The sequence below is a fragment of the Benincasa hispida genome, chromosome 3 (genome assembly GCF_009727055.1).
Source record: "Benincasa hispida cultivar B227 chromosome 3, ASM972705v1, whole genome shotgun sequence".
NCBI lineage: Eukaryota > Viridiplantae > Streptophyta > Magnoliopsida > Cucurbitales > Cucurbitaceae > Benincasa > Benincasa hispida.
In genome coordinates, this window is record NC_052351.1 from 6,616,217 (window position 1) to 6,644,158 (window position 27,942).

A 27,942-nucleotide genomic window follows, 5' to 3' on the forward strand; every position below is an offset into this window, starting at 1 on the left:
AAAATAAATTTTGTTCTTTTCCATATACAAAAAAAAAAAAAAAAAAAAAAAAAAAAAACTCTGAACCCTTTATCTTTGTATGCAAACCATTTTTTGCAAGTTTTTTATGCCAAACCATACCTTATAAATCAAGACTGGTGGTGACTTCATATTTCTCCTCTTAAGAACCAACTCGGCAACTCCATGTCGCAAACTCGTAGTGACACTATCCGTAAACGAAAAGGTAGAATACTAATTGATGTAAAAAAGTACATGTTTTTATCATCTATTTTAGTATTTTTTTATAGTAAAAAGACACTTTTTGGTATTTAGACTCCGAGATGCCCTAAATTAGATAAAATGAGAAATCACACTTCTTTGAATTGTTTAAAGTGTGTTTTTAGTAATCGGGGCTAATTATATGAGTTTTTGACTGATTTTTTTTATTATTTTGCAAATTTTGGTTTCACTGCGACAGAATCACTAGATTCATTGCGTCTGTATCAGAAAGCCCTAATTTTATTATTTTCTTGGTCAAAACTATTATTCAATGCCTAGGATGATGGATAAATGTCTAGAGCATGATTTAAGTCATTCCTCAACCATCTTTGGCCTATATAAAGGAGGAGAAGCCTTCCATTTCAAGCATCAACCCTCCAATGAACTCTTTCCACACTCCACCAACGAAATTCAACCATCCCTTACCAGAAATCTCATCCTTCCATTCAGTAAGCTTCAAGAACAAAAGTCCCTCTAAGGCTTCGCTCTAGGTTAATTCTACCCTGTAAAAGCATGTGGAGAAGTGAGATTCATCCTTGAAAGAGGAGAATCATCCTAGAGAAAGATTGGACGAGTGAGAGATCATCACAAGATTGTTATTATTATATTTCCAGCATTTCTTTTAGTTTCTTTTTGCAATTTTCTATCTATATTTTTTTTTTACATTGTAGTCATGATTTCTTATTTAATGAAATCTAGTCATTTGTTATTGATCATGAGCTAAATTCTATAAGGGGTTCAGTTATGTGAATACCTTAGGGCTTTATGGCTTGACCAATGCTTATGCTTCATACCTCATTGACTTTTACATTTCCTTTGTGGAGTTTATGAACAAATATTGTTAAGTTAAACTGATCACTTGATTTAGTAATCTAGAGGAGTCTTAATGCTAAGAAGGTTAGGATATAAACTGATTTCACAAAGGAATATGGGACTAAGAGCCTAGAAATAGGACTTTCATATCGCTTTAGAAATAAGGAATACCATAGAGTAAAGGAATTGCATGTAATTAATCTAAGATCTAGCTAATCATAGAAATATAGGCATTAGCTGCTTAGAGCTCCTAAATGAATTTGACACAAGACCGAATAGAAGGAGCTTCATTGCCTTTTTGGTTTAAACATAACTATATCCCTATTTGACACTCTTGTTTACTACTACCGGTTACCCCTTGGTTTGCATCGAAAAACTCCTTCTTAGAAAAGTTGAATTTCATAAATAGTCTCGTGGAATACGACTCTTGGAGTACTCCAAGATTTATTACTTCATCGACAATGTATGCTTGTACTTTGACCATACTTATTCTCATTTTCATCATTCATACACATTCGATCGATCACATATCCAACAGTATTATCTACTAACACGTCTATGTGAGGAAGAGGGAAATTATCCTTCGAACTTGCATGATTGAGACCTCTGTAGTCTACGAACATTTTGACTTTGTCGTCTTTCTTTGGAACTGGGACGATATTCGTGACCTATTATGGGTAATTAATCACTGCTAAGATCCGACATCAAACTTCATTTTAACCTCTTCCTTATTCTTGATCAACATTTCAGGCTTCATTTTAACCTCTTGATCAACATTTCAGGCTTCATTTTGCAAAGCTTCTGCAGTATAGGTTTACACTTAGGCTTGAGTGGTAGTTGATGCAATATGATCTCAGTATCTAAACCAGACATATCTTGGTAGGACCATGTAAATATATCTTTGTATTCATGAAGCGAAGCAACAAGATCTGCATGATCTTGCTCTAAGGCTAAAGTGCTAATTGGCACTCCTTTCACCTCTTCTAGTGTCCCCAAATCGATAACTTCCAAAGGCTCTTGATATGGTAGTCTTCTTTTCCTCTTGCTCTATCATCCTTAGTAACTCGAGAGATATATCGAATTTGCTTCTATATTTTGCTTGAGATTATAAATTGTAACTTCAAAATCAATAATTAAATCGATGTTGTTTTCATCTCTTGCGTCCTTGTTATTGACCTTAAATTGTATTGGTAAAAAGGTAGAGGAGATGAAAAGAAGCGAAGAGAAAAAAAATCATGCTTTGAATTAAGAGGAATAGACATGGTGATAAGGATAAAATTTAATTTGATCATAACTCTTCATTTCTTAGAAAAAAGAATGTATACATGGTGCCTAGATATTGAAAATGCGTCTTTTCAAAACGGTAAATGGTGCCTCTATTACATAAATAACCTCGTAACCTTAGGCATAACTAAAGGGTGTATAATAACGCCATTACTTCTGTAACCCTTTAGTGACTTTTGATGTAACGACCCGACCTTTTGAGCACTCTGATAAGGGTCATTACTCATAATTACATATTTACATTCAAAACATTTTGACCATTGAAGAAAATAAATTTTTATTAAAATAATAAAGACAGCTTTCCAAAATAAATAACAAATAAGAAAAACCTTTGTTCGGGGCCCCTAAAATAATGAAGGAAAAAAAAAATAACTTAAACAAATAAAATTTTGACCAACATTGAGTTTCAAATCAAAACTTTTAATAGCTTGAAAACGTAAACTGAGCAGAAGCGATTTACACGTCCCATATGGCACAATCATAGGTCTCTCTCGTCACCCGCCGGTCCATTCCTATCATTATCTAACAAACATAAATTAAGAAAGGTTGAGTATAAAATACTCAGTAAGTGATCCCATTACCGGGATCAGACTATACATCCACGAGCAAAGAAAGAATAGCCCGTGGCTCATTCAGCTACATCGATTTTTTATGATGAAAGGAATACCAAAAGACGGCCTTGAAACGCATGTCTATCGGCCTGTAGGCACATCGTCAAACATGATAATAACATGAACGTGAATCCGTCGACCCACGCATGTCTAGCGGCCCGTAGGCACACCGTCAAACATAATAATAATATGAACGTGAACCAATCGACTCACGTATGTCTAGCGGTCCGTAAGCACACCATCAAACAAGATAATAACATGAACGATAACCTGTCGGTTCACGCATGTCTAGCGGCTCGTAGACACACCGTCAAAACATGAAACATGAAAATAAAAGTAACATGAACGTAAACCTGTCAGCTCACATATGTCTAGCGGCCAGTAGGCACACCGTCAAACATGATAATAACATGAACGTTAACCTGTCGGTTCACATATGTCTAGTGGCTCGTAGGCATATGGTCAAACATAATAATAACATGCATCAAGGCCAGACAATAAACTGCCCTACTGGTCTATTCATGCATCACATACATAATATCAGTACTTGTAAAACCCATAGCTCAATTCCCTCAATAGCATAGAATAAAGAAGAATTAAATCCTACGGTAAGAGTAGGAAGGACCCTAAGGGATAAAAAGGAATGGAATACCTTGGAATTTAAACCCTAAATAGTGAAGATGTGGTGAAATGAAATCCTATTACAAAATTGGCTAAGTGTTTAGGTGAGTACATGCATTGGCCATAAGGTCTTGGGCAAAGGGAGAAGTGTAGTAAGCATAAACACATGCCTTAGAGGTTAGGTCAATGTATTAGGCAAAGGATGCGTTAAAGAGTGGTAGGCGATTGAAGGATGGCATGAGGGTTGGAGGGTGGCATGCGTCGAGTAGCCTTGGCCAAGTGCCCAGGCGTGCGTCGAGCAGGCTCCGCCAGACGCCAGCCGTACATCGAACAACCTCGGCCAACTGCCCAGGCATGCATTGAGCAAGCTTGGCCAGACGTCCAGCGATGCGTCCAAGCGCCTCGCTCAGTGATGCGTCCAAGCGCCTCGCCTATACGTCGAGTGACCGAGCGAGCCTTACGAGCGGACCCAGCTGCCATGCCAAGCGATGCATCAATGCAAGGCTCTATGCGTCGAGTGGCAGAGCAAACGATGCAAGCGCCCATGCGTCGAGCGACCAAGCGAACGATACGTTGATGGCAGCATCCATGCGTTGAGCGGACGAGCAAGCCCTGCCGAGTGATGCGTCCATGCCAAGTTGTCGGCCAAGCGCCCATGCCATGCAACCCAAGTGTACTATGCGTTGATGCTAAGCCATGCGTTGGAGAATTGGTAATGGCTTGCACGAGGGATGCATTGGACATAGGCCATGCATTATACTAGGTTGGACACATGGTGTTGGCTCTTGCGATGGTGCTATGTTGGAAATTAAGGGAAATTAAGGATTTCTATGCATTGGAATCATACTAGGTGTTGAGGATCATTATGCGTTCTAAGTATGCTATGCGTTGATACCTTAGGCTAGTTGTATGCATTGAGAATCACCCTAGTGAACGCATATTGAAGGGAATGAATGCATAAGAATGCTGAGTTCATAAGGAAGACGTCACCTTAACATGTGGCTCGTCAAGAATAAACCTTCAAACTTAAGGAATTGAGGTGAAGGCTTGAGGAGTCATGCAAATTTAGTCTCATGCGTTGGCATTATAAAAGAGAGACATCCAGCACTTGATGGCTCAAACTTACATTGGTAGACACCTCAAGTAAGAGGTGGAATGGGCTGTAGGTTGGCAAACTTTAAGAATAACACATAGGAGAGTAGGTGTCAAGCTTAGAAGGCTTTTGGACGCCTATAACAGGAGGGACGCCCCACTCAAACCTACACACCAAGTCTTTTCTCAAAAAGCATAAAGAGAGGAAAAATAAGAAGAGAGAAAAATTAAGTGTGGGTCGGAGATTCCAGCAAGGACGCGGAGGAGCCAAACTGTCTGGATAGAAGCGAAAGGCCAACTTCAAATCACTAGTTCTCCCTAACCACTTGTGCGAATCAGGTGATTCTTGGACCAAAAGTTTCTAAATTAAATTAGTTTCGTGTGTGGGCTTCCTCAGGAATATGCTAAATCTAAAGCTATCAAAATTAAGGAAAACCGCGAGGTACTTACCAGGGAAAAGACAGTCGGGCCAGGAAGAGTAAAATTGATCCTCAGAGCTTTCACCAAGGAATTTGGGGGCAAAAATTTAAGGTATGAGACATTTTCACACATTTTTGAAGAAGGAATTGTCTTGAGAAAAGGCCCGGAAATAGTAGTAATCTAAGCTTCAAAACTAAATAGGATCTAACGGTAGAATCAAGGAAACCAGGTGAACTGCGTGAAAGGTTCTCCATAACTTCACTGTGAGTGGTTAATTCTTCCCTTGTTATTTTGAGCATATTGTAAATTAATATGTTGTAGGTTATGTATGATGATTGGGATGGTCAGGGGGTCTAAGGACCTAGAACCTAAGCCCAGAGTAAATCCTTACAGGATGGTCAGGGGATCGAGGAGTCTAGTGCGTGAGCCTGTGGGATAAAGAATCCTTGAAGTGGGATGGTCAGAGGGTCGACGGGCCTAGTTTCTGAGCCCATGATAGGATGAGCTATGTGCACATAGGCTGATATTATTGTTATGCTATTGTATGTTAAATATCTACCGGGTGTGTAGGTGGATTTGTGAAAGTTTCATGCTTTGTTGGAGGTTCACTTGGAAACCTCATGTTGGTTGTGGAAGACTTATAATTGTGTTACCACTCGCTGAGCTTTGTAAAAGCTCATGGTTTGTCTCTATGTTCACCTTACAGGTAGCTGACGAGTCCAGGTTGCGGTATTGGTTAAGGTCTGCCACAAGTTGAAAAATAGTTGTAAATAAGACTGGTTATCGAGATAGGGTTTGCATGTGTATTTTATAAATTGAACTTGTAAACTAGTTTCTAATAAAAGCATGTAATATTTTCAGCTACGAATATACTAAAAGAAACTAGTAGCTGAGCTAAACTAGTAACAGATTATATCACGCCTCACCGCAAGTTCAAGAGCACGGGCTCGGGGCGGGGTGTGACAGTACTGATTAGAAATTTTAACATGCTCATAATACTTGTAACTGCCATACAACTAGCAAAACATAATGACAAACAAAATCATGCTCCAAAGTCCACAAAGTAACTTTATAGGCTTAATCTAGGTCGCCTGACACGAAGGCACCGGTAATAGTATCACTTACCTCAACTTGGTCACAAAAGTCCACGCAAAACAAAAGCTCCTTAGAACTTCTTTAGCACACTTGAATCAACCTAAAGTTGTAGCTTGGTCCAAGACAAATTCCAAAACTTGATTTAATTAGCCCATCTAATCAAGAATTAAATCCAAAATCAGTAACTTACTTTTTCCACTATTACTCTCAATCCAAAATAATAACTAACCAATGACTTACCCAAAACTTATCGATCTTACCAATTTTCTGCAAAACGAAAAATGGACTCTAGCTTGATGGTCAATGCCTCAAAACTTCCAAATCTGAATCTAAGTTTCACGCCAAAGAGAGATTACTAATTTAACCCAAAATCAAATGGGTGAATTTCACCTTCTAAATTATAAGGAAAATAAGTCATCCCCAAGGTTTTTCTCAAGATTTCGATAAAGATCGGACAGTGGCGGCTGATGGTGCATCGGCTCGTGGCTACCAAAGATAGGTAGCGGGTGTTGCTGGCGGATGACATAAATTGTTTAGGCTAGCGGCTGGTAGTGAGGGTCTTGCATGAGGAGAGTTTGCGAGAGTGGGAGAGAAGGGGAATTTCTAGTTTTACAGATTTTATTCAGCAGCGATTACGAACAAACTAGAGCTTCAAACAACGATCCAACCGTTCAAAATGATATGTCTCGTAGACTGACTAAATTTGAGCACGATCCAACGGTTAAAACTCTGGCAATCGACAATTTTGTGGAAGCTGTAGCTGAAAAACCGAATTGCTTTCTCCCCAATTTTTGGCATCTTTTCGCTTTCATTTTATTTCGAAAAAAAAAATCTCAATTCTTTTATTTTTTTTTTCCAATTTTGAAAAGATAAATAAAATATTTTATCACAATATCTCCAAAATCTCCAAAGATTTTATTAAATTTATAAATCAATTAGCTTTTCAAATTATCTTAATTTAGACTTCAAAAACCAAAATTAAAGAGCATAAAATCCATCAATTTGATATAAATTAAATCCTTCCAAATATTTAAATCAATTAAACCACATGAAATTAATTATCTCTTAAGTTGACCCTAAAATCCAAAATAAGGAAGCAAAATTCAATATTTTCAAAATAATCCGTTCGAATATCTAATGAAAGAGTACTTTCAGTAGCAACGATTGAGGCCTCAGAACCTTCATTGCATTTCACCAGATTTGAATGTCTCGGACAGAGAAGGGATAGGCATTCTTCCTTGCTCCACTTCACGTCCCTCAAGACATGCGCTTTTTTTTCCTTTGGTGTCCTTGATTATTCTTTTCCAATCCCCTGTCCATCTCAAAACTGCTTTAGATATAAAACGATATATATCTAACCCCTCAGTTGGGAGATAGTAGCACTAGAAACTTTAAACGATCGTATGAGCATTTCGAAGCTTCTTCTGCTGCTTCAACATAAGGCAGTGAAGGCGTTTTCGTTACAAACATGTCCTCTTCTCTGTAAACAATAGCTTGACCACCTTTCACATTGAACTTCACCCTGCCCCTACTGAATGGATCCAAGGTCGTCCAAACAAACAACTATAAGATGAGTTTACATCCACATTGAAGGTGGAGGGCCCAATTTTCAGTGGGACCTCTTATCTCCAATTATCTCCCTGCAAGCATCATCAAAAGCTCTAACGACCACAATACTTATTCTTAAGTAAGATGGAACTATCAAGAATTTCCTCAAAGTAGATCTTGACATTATGTTTAGAGAATATCCATCATCCACTAGGACCCTAGCCACACGGTGATCCTTACATTTCATAGACGTGTAATGCCTTTGAGTGCCTAGTATTTTCAAGAGGGATTTCTTCATCTGTATAAGAGATGCAATTGGTAGCAGTTATATTCTCCACGATTTCACTAAGCACATTTACCGAAATGTCATGGCCTACATGCGCTTGACTTAATATATCAAGCAAAACCTTGTGATGCGGCTCAGAATGCATGAATAGCAATAAGATTAATTTACGTCTACTTGATCAATTTAAAAAACTCACTGTTTCTTTTTCGAAGATAGGTTCGTGATTTGTCTTCTTCCTTGCTAAAGTTGCTTTTTTCAGCAAAGACCTTGCTTAAATCATTTAGATCATCCCCAGTTGTTATCTCCAGAGCTTGGTCGTTGTATTGTCGAGCTTCATTCTCTTTTGGAATATTATTTAAATTGTCTGGTGTATAGCATCTTCCACTACGAGTCATCCCTTCAACTACCGTAGAAGCAACATTATTTGTGATGAACTAACATTCATATTTTCACGATATAACTCGATTGTCCATATAAGCAAAAGGACCGGGTACTTCAACAGTCATTGTTTTAGGCATTTGGATACAAGAAGTGGTACTGGATCTCACTTTATAATGGATGACTAATGGTTCTCGTATAGATGTTACCTCTCTTGGAGTTCCTCCATAAGATGAGGTATTGGAAATCATATCAACTTCGATTTCCTGTATGTTCGTTTGACTTACGATTAGAATTTTTGATCCATCAATTTCTGTACCTCCTTCTTAAATTCAACACAATATTCTTGTTGAGTTTTATGTCCTAAAACTCGAATGTTATTAATTGACTCTCACCAATAAAGAGTTATAGATGTTAATTCAATGATGTTATTATGTTGTTTTCTATTATGTCTTAATAATCTAAATCCAATGAACTAACATCCAAAGTTGCCTTATGAGTCTTGAATTGTATGTGGAGATGTACGTGGATCAATGTTCAAGATACAACCTAAAAGGTCTATAGTATATGGATAAGGCTAGGTATCTTATCTTGGTGACATTATGGATACGACCCACTTTGTATTTGATATAAACGTGATGATCCAACACATCTGTGTAGGTGACACATGAGTGGGGGTATCCTATTATTTCAGTGATTATTATATGCGTTGATTTTGGTCTACACTCAGGTGTATTTGTGTTATTAATGTTCTACGTCTAAGTGCAGTGAGTATGCGTCGATCACAAGTTTTCTTGTTCTCTTACCAAGTATAACAAGATCACAAGTTTCTCCGGATGATCTAAGGTCAAATATGGAGACTTGCAGCTAAAGATGTTTGCGAAGTAATGTGTTTGAGGCGGAATCTAAATGACTAAAATAAAGAAAGTATGAAACATGCGACTAGCTACTATGCGATGAACTAATTGATGTGACTAAACTAGCTAAACAGACAGTGAGCATTTGAAGAATAAATCTGAAAGTCTTTAGTGAAACAATAGCTTTTACGCGTAATAAAAGTACATAGGAAAATCAAGGTTTAGGGGAAATCAATATCGCATTTCTAAGTTTAGCTTTAAGCAGAATCCTAGCTCGCATCATCCGTTTGTCACACACATCTTGGTGGTTAGCTGCATTTGTCACATCTCTATAACGCATGATCGATAATGTGTTGAGCATAAGGTTATCTCTATCTCTAGAAACACTTCTTACATTGCTTAGTGAGTTCCACAACTACTTACCCTCTCGGGTAGTTGGTCATAGTTGCTTGACTCAATGGGTGATCAACAACAAGCATTCAAATAATTATACATTAAGCAAGCAGGATTGACCTTTAAAGGTTCAACTTAGTTCAAAGCATTAACCATCCCCCTTATCTCGTGAAAATTAGCAATGCATGGTAAATAAGAAAGCAATGGTTAAGAAAGGAAGATAATAAAGGTAGACATGTGATATGTAGATAGATGTGTTGATTACAAGATGTATTAATGTCTTAAGCCAAAATGTAATACAACAGCAGAGATAAGATAGAAAGATGGATGGCTATTTTTCAACAATCTCTTGCTTCTAGCAGATTTGTGTCAAGACTGCTGGTGGTGGAATGGTAGCATGAAGTGGAGAAGGGCCTCTTAGACTCTTGCTCCAGCGTAGTTTTGGTCGTCAATCAGAGGTGATCTATGTAAGTGGAGAACTCTTAGAGAAATTCTTGGTGCTCTCGTCAGTGGTCACAGGTTTCTGCCTAAGGTAGAATTCCCGGATACTTTACCTATTGATGTCAAGGCTCTATTTATAGAGCCATCCTTTGATGACCTCAAAGATCCCGCAATGGATAGTCACCATCCCTGACAAGGTAGGTGAGGATGTCAGATTGCTATCATGGTCATCATTCTAAAGTTGCAGCAGAATATCCGCTGGAACAGGATCAGAGATCCTGAGGCATGTGATCAGCGTTTCTTCATCATGATCAGCGTATGCGATTAACTCCTGTGATAACTTCAAAATATACACTTTATCGCACGTTAACTCATGATATGCGATCATCAGTGTTTTTGTGTGCACTTTAGCGCAAGTAGCATTTTTAGCATGAATTTTAGCATTATTGATGCATGATCTACCTATCTACCTCATTATTCTAAGTAAAAGGCTACAATAACTTGTATTTTTACAAGTTATCACCTATACATGCGTAAGATCAGACTGCGAAATAGTAACCACTAGATTTAACACCGTTAACTAGTTAGGTTCCTATTTCAATAGTATGACCTAAGCAACTTAGTCTTAATCCTGAGTATATTATGAACTTCTGTTCATGAGGGATTGTCCTTTGATTTGTATGGATAAGGGTGGCCAGTTTGTCGACTCAATATACCTACCATTTTGAGGACAAGACCGAGTGGGGAGTTGGGAATATAATAATACAACCTGACCATTACTTGGGTTTAATTAAAACTTAGGTTGTCATACCAGATGATAGTGTTAAAGATCCATTGTGTAAACCCGTGAACTTATTTTTCTAGTTAATTAAGTTTAAGTCTTCTTGATTATGAGTTAAGATGTGAGCCAACGTTAATGAAAAAAATGGTAGTTAAGTATGTATAGTAAATGATGTGTCTGAAATGTAAGAGAATGAAAATTTTCTAAGTGATATGATTATATGCGTTCAAGTTGTAACACGGTTGACACGTAGATCGTTGGAGAAGTCTATTAATGCTAAGCCAGAAAAGGGAAAGAAAATATGTTAAGTATGGAACATTGGGTTCTCAGGTGAAGTAGGAACAAGTTAACACCTAAAGAGAGGAGAGGGTTCCATGCATTGGAATTGGTAGACGCCATACGGCCAGCTTGGTTAAATGATGTGGCAAAAGGCCCAAGGAGGGGACATTGTGGCTAAGTATAACAAGTGGTATGTAGGGTTTATGCAACAAACTTTGTATACCATTGTTGAGGGCTAAGCTAACGAAGGATGTGGCAGACGATCATGCGTTGGAGGGAGAAGTTCTGGATGCCTGCAAGCCCATGCGATCAAGCTTAAGTTGAGGAATTCAACTTAATTAACGAGTAAGTAAGCTAGGTGGCAGTCTTGCAAATGTTAATAAAGTGATAAGCTTGCTATGTGACAATTAATTAAGCTAACTCTTCATGCAAGCCCAAGTATAAATAGACTTAAACAAGAAGGAGATTGTTTTGCCAAAATTTTCCTAACGTCTAAGTAAGGGAGAATTGCTGCCATCTGACAAATTTGAAAGTTGAAGAATTTTCGGCCAGCCAAAGAAAAATTTGAGGATTTTTTTAATCAGTTTTGGAAGAAATGATGCTCAAATCTTAAGGTAAGCAAAAACTAAAATGTTTATAAGCATTTCATTGAAAGAAGTTTAGTTAAAAAAAATGTTGGAATTAAACATATGAAATCTAGAAGTTTGATTTTGAAATGATGTTGTGGATGAATCATGCTAAAAGTATTGGCATATAGCACAATGTAAAAGAATTTGTAAATGTAACAAAATTTATATATAACTCTCGAAGTCTATTAATAATATCTATCATTGATAGGAATCTATGGCAGAAAATTTTTGTTATATTTGTAATTCTTTTAAACTATTTTATTTTACACTTTATTATTATTCTCAACAGTGCTATAAAAATGTAATTACTTAGGCTCTATTTGATAACTATTTTGTTTTTAAAAATTAAGCCTATGGACACTACTCTTACCTCTAAATTTTTTTTTTGTTATCTATTTTTTACCAATAATTTAAAAAATCAAACCAATTTTGAGAGCTTCCAAAAAACTGTTTTCATTTTTAGAATTTGGTTAAGAATTTAATTTTTATATTTAAAAAAGATGCAAACTATTTTAAAAAAATGTGAATAAAATAGATTTAATTTTGAAAAAAAAAAGAAAAAACTAAAATGGTTATGAAATGACCTTGAATTTTTTTCGTTCTTTTACTTTTCTAGTAAACAACGGTAGAATCGAAATGAAATCTGCGAAGCGTCGACGATTGTTTTACTTTTCAGGTTGTGGACTGGAGAAGAGAACCCACTTGTCATTCCAAAACTTGCTTTTGGCGTCTATTACACAATTGCGTCTATCAAATATTCGAGGAAATGCCTGAGAAAATGTAATATCCAGCATCACCAGGATCTGTTGTCGCCGCAATCAAATCCAATAGAAACTTCAGAATCTGCGACGGGTCATCGTTCTTTATGCCTAACTTCTTCTTCTGTACTTCAAAACAGCGATTGAATTTCCACGTCTTATCTGCTGTTCCTCGTTTAGCTCCGCCTCTTTCTTCTCTTCCACCAACACTTGGGATCGGCCAAATTAAGCAAGCCCATGCCCGTACTGTCGTCTTCGGTCTTGCTAACGATGGACGCATCGCGGGTCACCTCCTCGCTTATCTTGCCATTTCTTCCTCTTCACTGCCCTGTGAGTACGCCTTGTCCATTTATAATTCTATTGCTCATCCAAGTGTTTTTGCCACCAATAACATGATACGGTGCTTTGCAAAAGGGGACTTGCCTCGCGTGTCCATTTCTCTTTACTCGCACATGCGCCGAAGTTTTGTGGCGGCGCCTAATAAACATACTCTCACCTTTGTGTTGCAAGCTTGCAGTAACGCTTTGGCCATCCGCGAAGGGGTTCAAGTTCAAACCCATGTGATTAAACTGGGTTTTGTCAAAGACGTTTTTGTCCGAAATGCGTTGATTCACTTGTATTGTACTTGTTGTAGAGTTGAATCTGCGAAACAGGTGTTTGATGAAGTTCCCAGTAGTCGAGATGTAGTATCTTGGAATTCAATGATAGCTGGTTTTGTTAGAGATGGACAAATCAATGTTGCAGAGGAACTGTTTGTTGAAATGCCTGAGAAAGATGTGATCTCATGGGGCACGATGATATCTGGGTGTGTTCAAAATGGGGAATTGGAAAAGGCGTTAGACTACTTTAAAGAGATGGGAGAGCAAAAAATGAGACCTAATGAGGCAATATTGGTGTCTTTGCTCGCAGCAGCAGCCCAGCTTGGTATGCTTGAGTATGGGAAAATGATCCATTCCATCGCAGACTCGTTGAGATTCCCAATGACTGCTTCTCTTGGCACAGCACTAGTTGACATGTATGCTAAGTGCGGATGTATTGATGAATCCAGATTCTTGTTTGACAGAATGCCTGAGAAGGATAAATGGTCTTGGAATGTTATGATTTGTGGGCTAGCATCGCATGGCCTTGGGCAAGAAGCGCTTGCATTATTTGAGAAGTTTCTAACACAGGGTTTCTACCCAGTCAACGTGACATTCATTGGAGTCTTGAATGCGTGTAGCAGAGCTGGTTTGGTAAGCGAGGGAAGACGTTTCTTTAAGCTAATGACGGACACATATGGCATTGAACCAGAGATGGAACACTATGGCTGCATGGTTGATCTCTTAAGCCGTGCCGGGTTCGTTTATGATGCTGTAGAAATGATTAACAGGATGCCTGCTACTCCGGACCCTGTCTTGTGGGCAACGGTGCTTGGTTCTTGCAAGGTTCACGGATTTATAGAACTGGGTGAAGAGATCGGGAATAAGTTGATTCAAATGGATCCCACTCACAATGGACATTATGTTCAGCTGGCTAGTATCTTTGCCAGACTAAGAAAGTGGGAAGACGTAAGCAAGGTTAGAAGACTAATGGCTGAAAGAAACTCTAACAAAATTGCAGGTTGGAGCTTGATTGAAGCAGAAGGAAGAGTTCACCGATTTGTCGCCGGAGATAAGGAGCATAAGCGATCTACTGAGATTTACAAGATGTTGGAGGTAATTGGAGTAAGAATAGCAGCAGCAGGATACTCAGCAAATGTTTCATCAGTTCTGCATGATATTGAGGAAGAAGAAAAAGAAACTGCCATTAAAGAGCACAGTGAAAGGTTGGCAATTGCTTTTGGCTTCCTGGTGACCCAAGATGGGGATTGTATTCGTATTATCAAGAATTTGAGAGTTTGTGGTGATTGCCATGAGGTAAGCAAGATAATTTCTCAAGTCTTTGAAAGAGAGATCATTGTTAGAGATGGCAGTAGATTTCACCATTTTAAGAATGGTAGTTGTTCTTGTCAAGATTATTGGTGAAAGATATCAACGCGTAATAATCATAGTGTGCCTATAGGTATCAACGTTCAATCAAAATTCATTTAAAGTATAACATCAATATTTCAATAGAATATCGGTACCTATTCAAAATACATTTCAAATATATTAGTAATGTACGAATATAATGTTAGTATATCCATAGTTTATTAATAAGTCTTTTTCAATTACATTCATTTTCTTACATTTTAATTGGATATGATGCCTAATTGTGGAAATTGTGTTTACTTTTGCCTTATTCGGTAAAATATCAAAGAATTAATGAAATTAGTTTAAAAACCATTAAAACCATTATTCACGAAATCCAATTTAGGAAGGATTCATTTAATATGGAAAAAATAATAACAATAAGAACTTTATTAAATGCTCGAGTTCAAAAAGCTGAGGAACATGAGCATTTATTAGAAAGTGATGGAAGAAAAAAGAAACCTATTTTGGTACTAAGCATTTAACGGAGTTTTTCAATGCTAAGTTCAAAAGTTGACGACTTTGAACATTTAACAGAGAGAGAGAAGTTTTGAAGAGTTTTTTTTGGAGGAAAATTTCACCAAGAACAAAACCATCTCAATTTAAGACCCCGAAGCCGAACTTCAAAGAAAACTCGAAAGAAATACTTCCTTTAATATTTGGGAGAAAACATCTAAAGATCATAAACTAGAAATTGTACTCACTATATCATACTGACATCAATACAAATTAACGCTATCAATTTTCTTCGTTGAAATCTTGTGTGTGAGCAAATGCAATTTAGATTAAATTTCTAATTTGCTAAAAATTTACAAATCTAAAAATCATTGTTTGATTTACAAATCTTTACAAATCTAACAATCGTTAGGGGTCTCAAGACTGTTACTAGATAAAAAGTACAAAGGAAAAAATTGACCAATGTATGGTTCATAACTATTAGTAATAAACGAAATATATGTAGAATGAGATGTAGAATGATATCAATTATGCAATGAAAGTAAATCTGTACATAATTTGAAGAGTGCAATCAAATTTCCAAAGTAGTTTTATTTTAATTTATTTTTATTCAGTACAAAACATATACAAGATTGGGACCGAGCCTCAAATGTAACCTCTTAATCAAAGGTGTATGCCTTAATCTAACAAGGTTGAGGCGTTACTTAACCAAACTAATGTTACAATAATATGACCTAAGAGGCCTCAGAATTACAAGCAAACGAGAAGGACCAAAAAGAAAAAAAGAAAAAAAAAAGAAAAGTTTATTGCAATTGAAGTAAATTCATTGTGAGATTGTGTGAAATGCATGAGGTAGTGAATTGAGGATAAGTATATGGGCCTTGTAATAAAGCATTGGCAATTATACTATATGCTGCTTCTGTTAAGTGGATGCCATCCCAACTAACATATTTGGAAGGATCATCACACACTGTTTTTGTTTTTGTTTCATGTGTATCCACCAAACAAGGCTGCAAGGTATTTGTCAATCCTGCATTACACATTACCAAACACTTAGAAATAAATGAATCCGAAACATTTTGATTCACTTTTCTTGAAAATTTGAAAAACAGGGTCTATTTAATCATGTTTTCGTTTCTTGTTTCTAAATAAATTTAAAATGATCTCAAAATACATACCAAATTTTTCTGGTTGATTAAAGAAACGCATGGCAGAATTGTAGTAATCTGCATATATGATTTGGACGTCAGGATAGCAAGCTCAAATTCGGTTCAATTCTTCTTGAAGTTGTTCATTGTGGTACTCAGAAAATTGATTCAACCAATCCAAACAACCATTTTTAGAGTCTTGGAGTGAAGTTGAATAAGTTTTGAGATAGGTTGGATTACACCCAATTGGAAGATTTCCAGGAACCATTAAAATTTGTGCACCCAATTGAATCAACTCCTACAACAATCAAATTGTAAAGATTTGATCTTTAGAACAACATTAGGGCTTTGTGGCAAATAAATACAAAATTAAAGAATAGGATATTATATAATCATACTGTAATGGTTGAACCAATTGCTTTAACCACCAATGGTACGAGTGATTTAATTTCTTCAAAGTTATGTCGGTCAAAAAATGGATAATTGTAATCATTGCCTCCTATTTCTCCCACTAGAAATAGTGAACTTTTTAGGATTTTTCTACATCCTGTAAATCAAAATCAAATCATCTCAGCTTCCAGCTTCATAACATAAATTGGAGACATAAATGAGATTATCCCTATATTATAGGGGAAAAAATTATGAAAACAGTTGGATTTAAAATGTTCTGGCTTTTATATGTTTTCTAATTATCAACTTTGAACTCGATAATACAAATTTTATATGAGTTGAGAGTTAAAACTTCTTTTCTCTTTAGAAGAATACTTTAAATTTAAAATTCCTCAAAATTGCATAAAAAGATTTAAGCATAAATAATTAATACCCCATTTGATAACAATTTAGTAACCATTTGATTTTTATTTTTGAAAATTAAGCTTATTTCATTCACATTTTTTACTTTGCATCTTTCTTAATTACAATAGTTGAATTCTTAAGCCAAATTCCAAAAATAAAAACAAAAACAACTTTTTGAAAGCTACTTTTTTTTTTAGTTCTCAAAATTTGACTTAATTTTTTAAATCATTAGTAAAAAGTAGATAATAAAGGAAGAAATTTGAAGATGGAAGTAGTGTCCATAGGCTTACTTTTCAAAAACAAAAATAAAAAATAAAATGGTTACCAAATGAGGCCTAAATAATTTAAGGATGAAACCATGATACCAAATGGTCTAAAAATTCCAAGCAGTACGAGCTATATTTGTTATATTTTGTTGAATATGGAAAGTTTTCTCCTTCCCCTTACCCATTTGGAATGTTATTCCTTGCAATTTATATTTATCCTTTTCAATATTATTCTTTCTTTATGTCCATTTTTACCGTTGTGTCTTTGTCATATTTGGCAAACATTGTTATATATACCAGGGAGACTCCCCTTGTAAAATAAATGTAGAAAAATAATAAGAAAATTCAGAATTTCAACATGGTATCGGAGTCATCTCTCTAAATCATTTTCATAGATTTCACGTCCGAAACTATAGCAAAGAAAAACAAAACATTGAAATTTCAAACCTACCAATTTGTTTGAAGCTATGCGTCAGAAAAACCACCATCCACAATATGGAGCTTCACGTCTGAAGCGAATCCGTGCTCCATTGTTCACGATAGCCGAATCTTGTTCTTCGAGTATCGAGTATCTTGGAGCTTTACATCCGAAGCGAATTCGTGCTCCATCGTTCACGACGGTCGAATCTCGTTCTTTGAGTATTGAGTATCCGTTCTTCGATCGAGTATTGTGTTGCCGTGGGTGTGTTCAATCTAATCCGTGTGTGTTTTCGAGTATCGAGTATCCATTCTTTGATCGAGTATCGTGTTCTCGTGAGTTTGTTCGATCTAACCCATGTGTGTTGTCGAGTACCGAGTATTGTTAAGGGGTTTGGTTTCGTTATCGTGTTATCGAGTCTGGCAATCGGGTATGGAAATTTTTTTTTCCGAGTCTGGCAACCGAGTTTAGGAAGTTTCTTTAAGAATTCGGGTCTGGAAGTGTGTTTTTTTCCTTTTTCCCTATTTCTTTATTAATTTTTGTCTTGCAAATTATCAATTTTTATGGCATCAGTAAATTCTAACCATATATAAGGGACCATACTCCCAATTACTAATCACAAATTAAATGGAAGAAATTGTCTCCATTGGTCACAATTTGTTATGATATTTATATGTGAAAAAGGAAAGGAAAATTATTTGAAAACTCTTATCCCAGACCAACTGATAAAAAATACAAGACATGGAAAATAGAAAATAATATGGTTATGTCATGGCTAATCAATCCCATGATGACAGAGATTGGTGAAGGATTTATACTCTTCTCAACTGCAAGCGAAATCTAGGAAGCAACTCGTGAAACTTGTTCCAACCAGGAAAATACAATGGAGTCATTTGAAATTGAAGGCAAGATTCACGAGCTAGACAAGGGGATATGCAAGTCACTATTTCACTCAATTGTCTTGTCTTTGGCAGCAACTTAATGTATTTGAAAGCCACAAATGGGAATGCACTACAGATGGAGCCACATTCAAAAAGCTAGTTGAGAAGAAACGAGTGTTCAAATTTCTCCTTGGCCTTAATAAAGAACCAGATGAGGTATAGGGTAGAATCTTAGCCATTAAACCATTACCTAACATCAGAGAAGTTTTTGCAGTAGTAAGAAGAGAAGAAAGTAGGAAGAAACTAATGTTAAGAGTGATTGTAAGCTCTGAATATGAAGGATCGACTTTAATCGCTCGAAACCTTGGTAATGAGGTACATATAAATACTCATGATAACTGCTACAATCGAAATCAGAACTACACAGGAACTGAGAATCGGCAATGAAAATCAAGACCATGGTGTGAATACTGTAAAAAGCCAAGACATACTAAAGAAGTGTGTTGGGATATTCATGGTAAACCTGAAGATTGGAAGCCAAACAAAGGTACATGAGATAGACGTGGAAAGGCCTACCAAGAAAGTACAACATTTGAAAGTAACTTCAACTCTGAACATTATGAGTTTACTATGGGGTAGTTGGACCTTCTTTAAAATTATTTGGTCAACCGAAATCTACTAAAAAGACACCAGAAATCAGTGTAGCAACAGTGACACAATCAGGTAACTTCCTTTGGGCTCTTAATGCAACCAAAGAAAATTGTGGTACTTGGATTATTGATTCTAGAGCATCAAATCACATGACAGGTGATATCTCACTAATAACTAACTATACACACTGTAACAGTCAAATTACTTTAAAGATTGTTGATGGTACCTATTCTAAAGGAATGTGAACTGGCAATGTCTTTGTATATAAGGATCTTGTGTTAGAAAATGTGTTGCATGTCCCAAATCTTAGATGCAATCTCCTTTCCATAGGAAAACTAGCTCTTATGAAAAATTGCAGTGTAACTTTCTACTCACATAATTGCATATTTTAGGATTTGAATTCGGGGAAGATTGTTGGCAATGCTAAGGAAACCTCGGGTCTCTACATACTAAATGTTCTTAAGCCTCAAGTCAAGGAGTTAGATCTTAGCAAATCTACTTTTATTATTTCTAAAGAAAATTATGATAGTACATCTACTTTTGTTGCTTCTAAGGATAATTATGGTAGTACATATACTTTTGTTCCTTCTAATGACAATTATAATAGTACATCTACTTTTGTTGCTTCTAAAGACAATTATGGTAGTACAATAATGCTATGACATAATCGTTTGGATATCCCAATTTTTAATATTTGAAACGAATTTTTTCAGATATTTTTAATAAAAATCCTCAGGTTTCTCAATGTGAGTCTTGTGAAATGGAAAAGTTAGCTCGATCCTCATACCCGGTAAGCACATATAAACCCTCTTATCCCTTTTCTATGATGCATAGTGATGTTTGGGGACCTAGTAAAGTTCAAAATGTAACAAGAGCTAAACGGTTTGTTTCCTTTATTGATGATCACACTAGACTTACTTGGGTGTTTTTAATGAAAGAAAAATCTGAAGTCACTACCATATTCCAAAACATGTTTGCCATGATTTTCAATCTTTTTAATACTAAAATCCAAATCCTTCACACTAATAACGCTAAGGATTATTTTAAAACTTCCTTAAAAATTTTCTAAAAGAAAAAGGTATTGTCCACTTAAGTACATATCCTAACACTCCCCAACAAAATGGAATTGCGAAGAGAAAAAACAGACATCTCTTAGAAGTTTCTAGAGCTTTAATGATTTACGCTAATACCTCCATCATTTTTGGGGAGAAGTTGTTCTAACAGGTACCTAACTTATGAATAGAATGCCCTCTCGGGTATTAGGCTTCAAAACTCCCGTACAAAAACTTAAGGAAATATTTCCACATGATAGATTATTTTCTCAAATTTCCTTAAAAATATTTGATTGTACAGTCTTCGTTCAAGATCATAGACCCAATAGGAGTAAATTAGATCCTAAGGCAATCAAATGCATCGTTCTCGGTTAAGCTTCAAGCCAAAAAGGATACTGCTATTCACCAACCACTAAAAGGTTCTATACCTCTATGGATGTAACCTTCTTTGAAACTCAATCTTACTTTCAAAAGCAAGGCATCACTGAACCTTCCACTCTCCTTGAAAACGAAATTCTTCTTGAAAATGAAGGAAACCAAAAACCAAATCTCATTGAAGAGAGTGCTCCTTGTGCTCCTTGTGTACATGAAACTGATGTTTCCAATCAAAACTCATTGAAGTTAGGAAAGATCATATAGTCTATACTAGAAGAAAAAACACCCTTGGACATGAACCAGGACTCAACCAAAACCTATCCGAAATGCAGGAAAATCATGTCTCTAACTCTATAATGGAAACATTCACTGTAGACATTGATCTTCCCATTGCAAAATGGAAAAAGGTAAGAATTTGTACGATGCATCCCATCCAAAACTACCTATCCTACAAAAATCTCTCTCCCAAGTTCAAAGCATTCACAACTACACTATCCAAAATACACATTCCAAACAATGTCTATGAAGCCCTCAAAGACATCAATTGGAAGCAAGCTGTATTAGAGAAATAAAGGCCTTGGAAAAGAACAACACATGGAAAATAACGACCTACCTCCAGGGAAGAAAATAGTAGGATGCAAATGAATCTTCACCATCAAATACGAAGATAATAGAGAAATAGCTAGGTTCAAGGCTAGACTCAATGGCAAAGGATTCACCTAGTCTTATGGTATTGACTACTAAGAAACATTTGCCCTGGTAGCAAAATTAAATACTATATGTATCCTGTTTTTCCTAGTAGTGATTAATGATTGGATACTTCACCAATTAGACATAAAAAATGCCTTCCTTAATGGAGACTTAGAAGAAGAAGTGTATATGGATATACCTACCGGTATAGAATTAACTAAAACCATGAATAAGGTATGAAAACTCAAAACATCCCTTTATGGCCTAAAACAATCCCTTAGGTCTTAGTTTGAAAAATTCTCAAAAGTGGTAAAGGAAAACGGGTACTCTCAATGTCAATCTAATCATACCTTTTTCATCAAACATCCTTGCACGAGTAAAATAGCAATTATCACTGTCTATATAGATGACATTATCCTTATAGGAGGTCATGAAGAAGAAATAAGAAATCTAAAGCTTCTCTTAGTCAAGGAATTTGAAGTAAAAGACTTAGGCAACCTTAAATACTTCCTAGGGATGGAAGTAGCCCGCTTAAAAACAGATTTGAGCATTTTTCAAAGAAAACATGTTCTTGACCTATAAAAAAAAAAACAGGTATGCTTGGATGTAAGCTCACTAATACCCCAACAATCATATAATCAAGGAAAACAATCACACGATGGTTAACAAAGATCAGTATCAAAGGCTAGTTGAAAAATTGATTTACCTAACTCATACAAGACTTGATATCTGTTTTGTAATTAACTTTGTAAGTCAATTTATGAATAGTCCAACAGAAGAAAATATGCAAGCTATTTACAGAATATTCAGGTACTTGAAAGGAACTTTAGAAGAAGGATTGTTCTTCAAGAAATCTAGGAAAAGAAACATTGGAATCTTCACATATGCTGATTGGGCAAACTAAAAATAGACAGAAAATCAACTATCGGATATTGCATCTTTGTTTGGGGAAACTTAGTCACTTGGCGAAGTAAGAAACAATCAATAGTATCTAGGAATAGTGCCGAAGTTAAACTAAGAGCTCTAACTCAAGGAATATGTGAAGGAATGTGGCTCAAAAGCATCATATCTGAACTTAAAATCAAATCAGAAGAACCAATGGAGGTATACTATGATAATCAAGCTACTATAAGTATCGTCAAAGACCCAGTCCACATGATTGCATAAAACATGTGGATATTGATCGACACTTTATTAAGGAGAAAATTGAAAACAAAAATATCTCACTCAACTACATATCTACCAAGAGGCAAATTGCTGATATACTAACAAAACCCCTATTCAAGAACATATTTGAAGACTTAAAAACCAAGCTGGACTTAATCAACATATACTGTCCAACTTGAGGGGAGTGTTGAATATGGAAAATTTTCTCCTTCCCCTTATCCATTTGGAATGTTATTCCTTGTAATTTGTATTTATCCTTTTGAGTATTATTCTTTCTCTATGTCCATTTTTACTGTCTTTGCTATATTTGGCAAACATTGTTGTATAGGAGATTCCCCTTGTAAAATAAATATAGAAAAATATTAAGAAAATTCAGAATTTCAACATATTTCTAAGTATAGCAACTTCTGTGCTTTGACAAATTTTGAAAACCAATTCTCAGTCTTACGCTCCCTTTTGATTGCTATTTTATTTTAGAAAATTATATACTTGTTTCCAAGCAACTTTTTTTTTAATAAAATTTTCACTAACATACTCTAGAAATATATTTGAATTCTAAATAAAATTTCAAATACTATTTTTTCTAGTTTATTATTAAAGTAAATTAAAGTATGTCACTAGTATTTATTGATATATTAACTGATTATAAGATAGATACATCAACATTCTTAATCATTAATCATTGTTTCAAATATATCCCTATTATTCATAAAAAAGAATCTCTATTATTGTTATTATTATTAGTATTTTATTTTTCTACTTTTGGGATGGCTCCAAGTATTTACTCAAAATCATATCCTAAATCTGAAGTAATTTTGAATGAACTGTTCTTTTTATTTTTAAGAAAAACTTTAAAAAAATATCAATAAAAATAATATTTAGTGAGAAATGAAAAATGAGAGAAACTCACTGGTAGTTGAAGTGGATGCACAAACCGAAGAATAAGCGTTCCTGAACCATTCCAATTGAACCGACAGAGAGTAATTTGTGGGTACTTCAACCATCAACTTTTCTCGGAGATACGATGCATCGAGTGTCGTTGCTCCTACAACTGCAAAATTCAACCCCTTCTCGAATTCCTCAACGCTCATCCTCTGTCTTTCTACACCCACATCTAGATACGGCTGCAGCAGTGGAAGTCCCAGTGATTGAGCTGTAAAGAATAATACATACACATCCATCACAATATTAATCCTACCAAATTGAAAACAGAGCAAAACAAAGTAAAAAGAGCAAAACAAGGTAAAACAGAGTGTCATGGATCAGGAAAAGAATTTACCAATGAAGTCTATAATTAGACGGCCGTCGGAATATCGGCCGGTGGGACGACGGAAGAAGGTGTCTCCATATGGAAGAAAGCAAGAACGTGGAGGTTTATTAGACTGACATTTATAGAAGACGTTTCCGGTATCGGAAAGGGAATCCCCGAAGTTGAAGATGGAGGTGAAGCAATTAGCCAAAATATTTGGTGGACTCAAGGCTATTATTGCCACTGAAAATATGATCAACCAACGATTCAACCATAAAAAAGAGGATGAATTCGAGGAATCCATGGAAAGCACACAAGGTTTGATTCACTTTCACTTTGACAAATGGGATGAAAGGAAGAAAGTACAGGATTTTGGTTTTGGTGGGTAGAAGATGACCGATCTATTCTCACCTTATATTAAAAAAAAAGAAAAAAGAAAAAAGAAGGTTGTTCGTTGACCTAGAGTTAGAACATGCAGCAGATGCAAATGTGCCTATTTAATAATAATTAATTTTATATTATTTTCTTATTAGGTGAAAAAGATATGGTTGATTGAGGGAGAAAATTGTAATATCATCTCATTAGAAATAATGGAGAAATAGCATTTTTTTTTTTTAATAATAATATTGGTATATCATTAGTATATACATAGACTGTCTTCTAATAAAGAAATATGAGCTGATTTATTTATAAATATAACAAAATATTATGGTCTATCTGTGATAGATCATGATAAACTTCTATCACGTGATCTATCATGGTCTATTACTGATAAACAATAACATTTTGTTATACTTGAAAATAAGTTCAACAGTTTTATTATTTAAAATAATCACCCTATATATTTCTAACACTCATTCAAAAATTATTTCAAGTATAACATTATTGAGGTATCAATAGTATATAGTCATTAATCGTTAAAAATACATTTTAAGTATCTTAATTAGAGTAATATATCATAATTAGAGTAATATATCAATATTCATTCAAAATACAATTTCAAGTATCATAGTGTATCAATAGATATCAACGCTCACTGAAATTCATTTAAAGTATAATATTAATATTTCAACAAAATATCAGTACCTATTCAAATTAGGTTTCAACTATGTTAGTAATGTATGAGTATAACATTAATATATCCGTAGTTTATTGATATGTCTTATTAAATTACATTCATTGTGCATGGCTAATAATTTTCTTACATTTTAATCGGATATTAGGCCTAATCCACGAAATTGTGTTCAATTTTGACTTGTATGGTAAACTATCAAAGAGTTTATTGAAATTAGTTCATTTTTTTTTTATCCTTTTACAAAAAAGAAAAAAAAAGTTTTAAAACACATTTTAACCATTATTCACAAAATCCAATTTAGGAAGGAAGTGATTTAATGTGGAAAAAATAATAACAATAAGATAGAGAAAGCGAAAGCGAAAGAAAGAGTACTATATGTAAATCTACGAGTCTATTGTGAAATTGATGAGCATAATGGAATACAATAGATATAGAAAAATATATAATAATAATAAATAATATTAATTAATTAATTAATATAATAATAAAATATAACTAAACTTATAAATAATCAAAATTATAATTTTAGAGAAATATGAATAATAAAAATAGAAAATATGATTTTATGGAAATAGGAAATATATGAAAATTTCTTTTTATTTTCACCCATGTGCATAATTTTAAGATCCATCAAATGTTAGGCAAAGTGGGAGTAGGATGCGGATTTACATGTACCAAGCATGAATTATTACAAGGCACATATGAAACATGAAAAATGACACATGATTTTTAGGATATAAACATTGAACATCTATTTTTATGATATTTATAATAGAGTCCTTTTTTTGTTTTGTTTATTTTCCCCTTTTACTACCATCAGCACAACTACTATATATATATTTTTTAATTATTATTATTTTGTCATTGTTGTTTCTTTTTTCTTCTTGCGAGAAACATGTAAATTAGCTACTCTTGTGTAGACTTTTGAGTTTTAAACTCGAGCATTTATTGGAAAAGGAAGGGCTCAGAAAGAAAAACAAAAACTTCTCTATTAAAATATGTTAAATTGGGTGTAATTAGACGTCCAAGTCATGTATACTATACCCATGTGTCTCATACCACATTATTGGTGTCCATAATAAACTACCTCCTACTTATCATTTTGCCTATAAATAGAAGCATTTGATTAAGCTTGAGAGAAGATACATACATGAATTAAAAGTTGAAGAATTCATCTTTTATTATTTTATTTTATTTTGTATATTTATTTTAATATTATATTTTCTCCACATCTGTGTTCTCATTGGGGGTCATTGTGCTCCTCAATTTTACAATACATTATCAGCACGAGCTTCTATCGGTTCTCCTACTGAAGGTAGGTCTTAAAGATATGTTGTTTTTCTCCTCTTTATTGTTATAATTAATAAATTAAATGTTATTATGCATATTTAGTACATATTAAATTTCTAATATAAATACAATATTATGTGATAGTGTTGTCATGACAAATCTTACAAAATTAGAATTTGCATTTTTTGACATTAATGGCAATAATTATTTGTATGAGTGCTCAAAGCCGAAATTCACCTAGATGCTATGAACCTTGGGGAACTAATTAAAGAAGAAAATACGACATCCAGTCAGGACAAAGCAAAATTTATGATTTTCCTTCGTCATCATCTCCACGAGGGATTGAAAATGGAGTATTTTACAATAAAAGATCCCCGTATCTTGTGAAAAAAATTTGAAAGAGAGGTATGATCATAAAAAAAAAAAAAAATTATTCTTCCTAAGGCTCGTTATGAGTGGATGCATTTGAGGCTACAAGATTTCAAATCAATAAGTGATTACAACTCCACATTATTTAAGATCAGTTCAAATTGTATTATGAGGAGAGAAAATTACTGATGTTGATATGTTAAAGAAGGCACTTTCTACATTTCATGTCTTAAATATGCTCCTGCAGTAGCAATATCAAGTGAAAGGTTTTAAACAGTATTCTGAACTACTTTCATGTCTTCTCGTGGTTAAACAAAATAACGAGTTATTAATGAAAAATCATGAATCTCGACTAATAAGAATAATATCATTCCTTGAAGTGAATGCTGTGAATTTTAATAATAATCGTGGTCGAGTTCGTAACTGCAGTAGAGGAAGAAATATTTTTTCTTTTCGTGGTGAACATTATAATCATCCAAATTTCAAGAGAACTACACGAAATGATGAACATAAAGGAAAAGCTCCACAAGATAAGAATTCAAAAGGCAATGAACAAAAATGCTTCCGATGTAGTATAAATGACATTGGTCACGTATTTAATGTACATCACAACACTTAGTTTATCTGTATCAAGCTTCCCTGAAGGAAAAAAGAAAAATATGGAAGCAAATTTTGCATACCAGGATAATGATATAATTGACCTATCCCATATTACAAATTTGGATATGACAGACTTCTTTGAATTTCTTGAAGAGAAGATCGACACAGTTGATGGAACATCAAGTGTTTCTTTTGACTTTGAAAAGATCTAGACTTAATGTTGTTGTTGTTTTTTTTTTTTTTTTTTTCTTAGTAAATGTTAACTTTTGTATATTCCAAGTATTGTTTTTCTTATTGTAATTATTTTCTTTAAATGAAGAATCATGAATCATTTTCATATGTTGGATGATTAAAAAATGAGCAAAGAATATGTTTGGTAGACAATACAACTACGCACACAATACTTACAAATAAAAAATATTTTTTTTTCAAATGGATAATATTGGAAGTAAAAGTTAATACAATATTAGATTTTGTAAATCTGATTGAAGGGTTTGGAAAAGCAAATATTATTTTGTCTGGAGAAACAAAGTTTACAATTGATAATGCATTGTTCTTTAGTCAATCCAAGAGAAATCTTCTAATTTTTAAAGATATTACATTGCAATAGTAATCATATTGAGACTAATAGTAAGAATAATGTGGAATATTTATATATTCTCTACTTTCTCAAATGGAAAATGTATATTGTAAAAGTTGTCTACTTTATCTTTTGGATTGTATTATACTCATATACGAGTAATTGAAACATATTTAACAATGAACCTGAAGTTCATAAATCCAGATATATTTACTATTTGGCATGATAGATTGAGTTATCATCATTATTGAGAATTCATTTAGGAGCAATGACCTAAGACACCTCAAGAAATTGAGGAAATGAAAAGAATTCTTTATGCATTAGCAGTTGAGAGCTTGATGTACGCTA

General features: G+C 34.5%; 2 protein-coding genes across 4 annotated transcripts; one reads left to right on the forward strand and one right to left on the reverse strand.

The window, feature by feature from the left end:
• The first annotated feature begins 12,415 nt into the window (after positions 1-12,415).
• Positions 12,416-14,604, forward strand: LOC120073728 (pentatricopeptide repeat-containing protein At4g21065-like). Of its 3 annotated transcripts, none has more exons than XM_039026539.1 (2): positions 12,416-12,874; positions 12,959-14,604. In XM_039026539.1, the coding sequence occupies exons 1-2, from the start codon at positions 12,652-12,654 to the stop codon at positions 14,545-14,547; spliced, it is 1,812 nt and encodes a 603-aa protein (XP_038882467.1). In that variant the 5' UTR covers positions 12,416-12,651; the 3' UTR covers positions 14,548-14,604. The 3 variants fall into 3 exon arrangements, with proteins under 3 accessions (XP_038882467.1, XP_038882469.1, XP_038882466.1); XM_039026541.1 differs by having other exon boundaries at positions 13,055-14,604; XM_039026538.1 differs by having other exon boundaries at positions 12,416-14,604.
• Positions 14,605-15,592: 988 nt separating this feature from the next.
• Positions 15,593-24,160, reverse strand: LOC120073729 (GDSL esterase/lipase At1g28570-like). The gene is given in 5 exon segments (XM_039026542.1): positions 15,593-16,018; positions 16,167-16,434; positions 16,535-16,683; positions 23,342-23,584; positions 23,711-24,160. Coding segments are annotated over 5 exon segments (1,161 nt in total). The 5' UTR covers positions 23,985-24,160; the 3' UTR covers positions 15,593-15,791.
• Between the last annotated feature and the right edge of the window lie 3,782 nt (positions 24,161-27,942).